At 45.1% G+C, this 5,727-nt stretch overlaps 1 protein-coding gene across 1 annotated transcript in view; it reads right to left on the bottom strand.

The window, feature by feature from the left end:
- The window catches only part of hoxb8a (homeobox B8a), a 22,449-nt gene that overhangs the window by 11,854 nt on the left and 4,868 nt on the right, over window positions 1-5,727 (bottom strand). Inside the window, exons 2-3 of the mRNA XM_020608213.1 lie at window positions 5,100-5,477; window positions 5,031-5,043 (exon numbers count right to left, since the gene is read on the bottom strand). Coding sequence (XP_020463869.1) covers window positions 5,031-5,043; window positions 5,100-5,477 — 391 coding nt within the window. The remainder of the gene's footprint in view (window positions 1-5,030; window positions 5,044-5,099; window positions 5,478-5,727) is intronic.

The following is a 5,727-nucleotide window of genomic DNA, read 5'->3' as shown; positions in this document are numbered from 1 at the left end:
AAACCTGTCAGCAGCTGCGCCGCCATTCATTGAACAAATAAAGCACATGTAATTCGAATGTATTATTTTACTACACAGCCTTTTTTGACACAGCTGCTACAACATGTTGAGAAAACCACGTCCAAACACCACTGGTGATAATCAGTGAAAACAGCTTTTGTTGTGGAGCTGTCAACATGCATATGACCCCAGTTGACACCTATTTTGTCCGACCAAGAGCCCAGTGATGAAACAAAACAACGTTAAGCATTTCTCTGAAAACTGCTAAACAAGTAAATGATTATGAATTTCTTACCACATTTTGGCTGATGACGACACCAATTAGCTTAGTGACTAATCAACCTAGGTGACTGCGCAGTTATCTAAAGTCAGAGAACTGCTGACTTGTTGGTGAGCTTTTGGGTTAACTGATACGCTGACTGACATAAATTTAGGCTCGTCTATTAATTTATTTGATAATATGAGGAACTATTTTCTTACTGGCCAAACAGAATAACCTAGCCCAAACACAGTAACTCCAAATAGACGGGGGCATGTACTTATTTCTAATAATAACACATGGCGATGGTGAGTTTCTTAATGATAGGATGCACTTTGTGAAACACACACACACACACACACACACACGCACACACGCACAATTCCTTCTAGCCTTTAAACATGAGTCCAAGAACAGAAACGCAAACCCCTTCAGCCCATCAGGAACCCGCACCGCACCATCAGCCAACTGCAGCCATAATAAACCTACTACATAAAAAAGAGAAATCTACTGAGCACTTACAGAAGTGAGCATAAATATTTGATCACGCTATAAATACATCGTAAACACTGTTAAAAGAGAAAAATGGCCTCTCACAGCAAAAGATCAGAAGAGAGCTGCCTCCACTGACGAAGCCTTTTAATTAGATACAGTGCTAAGGATGAAAAGTGAAGGTAAAGACAAATTCGTTTTGAAAAACCTTCAGCTGAAACGTCCAGGTAACCACACTGGCTGTGTGTCTGCGGTTTTCTTCACAGCTTTGAAAATAGCGCAGGCAGAGAAACAGACGCAACATTAAATCAGTGAAATAGGCCTTTTTAATAAGCGCACATGAGGCCAGATATTGCTGCACCCACCCTCGACAAACACGGACGGAGCGCGACTGTTTTCAATCAATTAAATGAGAAACAGAACTAAAAATGATCCACCTGCATTTTGAGCACCAGTAGAGGATATTTTATTATTCCTACTCTTTTATTCCATCAAACTGGGCGATGCCAACATTGGAAATGCTTATAACGGCCAAATCCTCCGTCCTGGGTAACAGGACTGGAAACTATAAACCCACTTTTAAATATTATTTAAAAAATGAAGAATAAAATGTTTATAGGAAAACATGAAGCTTCCGTTTTAAATCAACTCATTTGAATTCGCAGATATTTTAGCATAATGAGAGCGAATAAACCTGACACGTTTAACCACAAAAGCCTGGCAGCAGAGTCCGGACAGTGTAAACACACAGAACATTTGTCTAAGTGATTATATGTCCGTGAACATGTTGGTCTTTTTCTTTGATTATTGTGCTATAAACAGGAGAGCTGCACGCACACTGACAAAATATACCACTGATTTCAAAGCTTTGAACAAAAAACTGCTGCTTCGAAATCACCAGGGAAATTTTGAAGTTGCATGACTGACACGTTTAGTATTGATTGGCGTCCATAATCCTAAAAGGTCCAGTGTGAAGCCAACCCGCTCTGACATGTTTAGCACTGGCAGAAGTGGAATAAATGAATGAAACCATAGTTCTTGGAAAGGGAACTATCCCATGCCATTTATTTCTACGTGTGACGATGAGGCGTCTTTGATCGGAGCTATGTGGTCTAAGGCTACTCACCTAAGCACCCAGACTTGTTTCCTCTCTTTCACGAACACAAACGGTTTTAATTCAGCAAGATGGCAATGACCTGGATGGAAGCGCATTTGTCTATCGTCTGTCTACGCTTGTTATATTATATTATGTTATAAATCCCGCATGTAAAAGCTGAAAAATATCGTCACTGTGCTGGTTTCCTCCTTCAAAGTCCCGTGACTGTGGCGGCCCCATTAACAGTTCCACATTGTGTCCCTGTGTGGACGCAAAGCTGCGCCTCATGGCAAAATAGGCAGAAGAAAAAAAAAAACAAGGGAGTCCTTATGGAAATGCATGAACTTGTAAGTGATGTAAATGTCTTGTATGTATTATCCGTCACACAGCTGGCGCCGTGATTTCGTGCTAGAGGGACTGAAGGGAAGTGGGCGCCACATTCACCGCTGTCACCAGTAATGAATTAAAGGAAATGGAAAACACCTTCCTGGATAAAACAACAGCACGGACGCTTTGATCCGAAGAGCAGCAAGGAAGGAGAATTGAACCCCCAGCCCTGGGTGCGTCACAGCATCACACCTACAGTTTCCCCATCCACTTTAGACATGGATCAAACAGCCTTTGCAGATAAATCCTAAGATGTTCATCGCTTGTTTGGCATTTTCCTGGTGCAACGTAAAGGCTCACATGCTGTGTTATACTGAGGGGAAAATGACACAAGCCTTGGGATTATGAAACATTTTAAAGACCTATTACATATGAAACCTTTACGAAGCCAATTAAATAAGCCCTAAACAAATGCATGGCAGTTGGCAGTTGACATTTTGGAGGAAGGAGGCACGAGGTTTCCACTCGACAGCAGATTCCATTGAGAGCCGAGGTAAAAGACACTAATGCCATTACAGACATACATTAAATCTTCGACTTAATCAGATTTGGATTCTCTCTCCTTCTCCCTCTCTTTAATTTGTTTTTCATTTTTAAGTCTATACAGAAAAAAGAACGATCTGCCAACATTGTCAACCACAGCGCAAGTCATAAAACGGGCTCATATTCAGGGTTTAGAGTCAAATTCGAATAATAAACCTGGAGCTTGGGGCCTCGGGAGTATTTCAAGACAGTGAGTAGGAGACTCTGTCAGTGCTGGGGTCATAATATAAAGGTGTGGGGGTGTGGGGGAGGCGACATCCCTCTTTATGATACAGCTAGTGAAATATACCCCCCCTCCCCCCTTCATTAAAGGGACATTTCGGAGGTAAATGTGCAGGATAACCGCCCCCGCCTCTACGCTCCATCGTCCCGTTTTATCCACAAAGCCCATCCGCCTTTTTCTGCTACTGTAGGCTAACTAATAAATCCTCAGTCCGAGAAGCGATAATATCCCATCAAACCCTGCACGGGTGCGCACAAAGCATTCCTGTACCATATAGCTGCACGGCTTGACACGCCTGGATTCCTGTTTTGACTCGATTGTTCGAAGCTGCCTTCCCCCCCCCCCCGGGCCCCCCCCGCCATTAAACCCGAGTATACTGTTTGAAAACTATTAATCAAGGAACTAATCACTGTCATCGTAGGTAGAGAAGGGTTGAAGCCCCTAAGAAGTCGTTTTCAGCCTCGAGCCTGAGCGTGGCCGGTCATATTTAAGGCTGGGAATGATTTGAAGAGCCGTTACACACTCAGGGGAGCAAGAGGAGACGAGTGTTAGGGAAATATAACAGAGGCTTTAAAGATGTAAATTATGACAATTTACTTGGCGACCAAACAGGAAAGCTTCAACACAGCCACACATTGCAGCAGCACATGCACTGCTGGGAGGCACTGAGGTGCACTCCAGGACACGTTTTCATAATCTTATAAAACCGTGTGCAAATATATTATTACTGTTAGCTGTCGACTGTGCAAAGGTAATACTAGTAAGGATGAAAAGGAAGCAGCTCTGTGTACAAATCAGAGTTTTTCTTCTATTTTATGATCATAGTCATGTCATGAAGCCACAAAAGTCCCGTACAGGCCAAAACCCGTCTGCAGCCGCACTCTAAAAAATACAACCGCGAACATAGGCAATAAACTCTCCCTCTCTCCCTCTCTCCCTCTCTCCCATACACACACACGCACACACAACAGTACAGCACAAGAAATATGGGTTCAAACTAAATAGGCTGCTATACATGGCAATCCATTCACTGCTCTCTCTCTCTCTCTCTCCCCCCCCTCTCTCTCTCTCTCTCTATCTATCTAAGTCCATCTTACATACACACAAAGATGCCTTAATGCATAATCAGCCTTACTAGGATATTTATCATATATATAGTCACACATATTTTAAATCTTTAATTGCTCTTGTATAATTTATAATCTAATCGAATTGATCAAATCGGGCCTGATCCATATTCACAGGCTGTGAGTGCCACAAACACAGTGTTCACCCATGCACACACACACACACACACACATACACACGCACGCACACACACACCTACATGTACACACAAGACACAAAAGCAAACCAGCCCAAATCTGAATCCCACATTTCTTGAGGGATGATTTTGATCGCTGAGTCAACAGACGTGTTGAGTTTAGAGGTCACCCACGCTGTGGAAGTGCTATAAAATACCTTCTTTTTGGTTTATTCTCTCTATACACACGCACACACATGCTGTAGCTCCTGCTTTAACCCTGTGGGGAACTGGCCATCGTGTAGACAAATAATCGCGGAGACCACAGGCAAGTCGTAAAAGTGAAAAAGCAGTAAAAGTTTCAGCCGGGTCAAAGCTGCATGACTAAAACGAGTGTGTGGCTGGAAGCTGCCTCCACCAACTCTCTCCTGTATGCTCTCGGTTTGTAGAGGGGGTTCTGTGTGAGCTTCTCTCCCCTGACCTCGCTCCAACGTCTCTCACGTATTTTTGCCTGCTTGTCTCTCGCCCTCTGAGCTTCCCGTCCCTTCTCTCAGTAAATGGCCGGGGCTATTAAACCCTAATGTCTTTCACAAGTTTTGGTGCTGTCAATAAAACCATAAACGTGCTTTTGTCTCCCGCTTCGAAGAAAAAACAAAAGCACGTTTTCATGAAGCTTTAAAATACTTAAATTGCTGCTTTTAAACCCACTTTTTCAACTTCCCCCCACTGTTTCCTGCTCTCTGTGTGCCTACATGCTCCGTGTGGTCCTCCTGACATGGACACTCACCTCGGCACGGATGCTTTGAACAAGGCAAATGACAAAAACAACCCTTGTGGAAACTCTCCGTTTCCTCACCTTGCGGCCTCATCCAGGGAAACAGCTGCGTCGGCGAGGGGCTCTGCTCGGTTCCCTCCGCGTCCTCGCCGCCGATCCCCGGCGCACCTCCCAGCTTACAGTCGCTGTACTGGACCAGATCAGCGTCCTGGGCCCCGAAAAGCGTCTGGCGCTGCAGGGCGTCGTATCCGTAGAAGTTGCCCGGCTCGCCGTGGCATGTAACCGCACAAGGGCTCTGCTGGTACGGGTTACTCGGCAGCGTGGAGGCGCTGTGGTGGTAGAAGTCCTGGATCTGCGGAGCGTGCTGGAAAGTGGCGCCGGAGCCCGGGCGTGGGCCGGCTGCCGGCCAGGTCCTGCGCGAAACCACACTCGTAGTAGTTCGGACGTAACGAGTCCCCGCTTTTATATTTGGAGAAGAGCGAGTTGACGAAATATGAGCTCATCTTTTTTTTTTTGTTTTATTGTTGTTGTTTGTGTTCGGCTCGACAGAGTCAGAGAGGGGCTGAAGGAAGCGACCGGCGACTTTCAATTGTGTATTCTTTTCCCCTGCTTGTGTCGTGCGGTGTGAAGCAGAGAAACACCGACACACAGAGAGAAACGGAGGGGAGGGAGAAAGTGAGGCAGGGATGCCGCCAGTGTCGCTGGACCG

This window comes from Monopterus albus, unplaced genomic scaffold, assembly GCF_001952655.1.
Source record: "Monopterus albus unplaced genomic scaffold, M_albus_1.0 scaffold92.1, whole genome shotgun sequence".
NCBI classification, from domain to species: Eukaryota; Metazoa; Chordata; class Actinopteri; order Synbranchiformes; family Synbranchidae; genus Monopterus; species Monopterus albus.
This window is presented reverse-complemented; position numbering and strand designations above follow the sequence as displayed.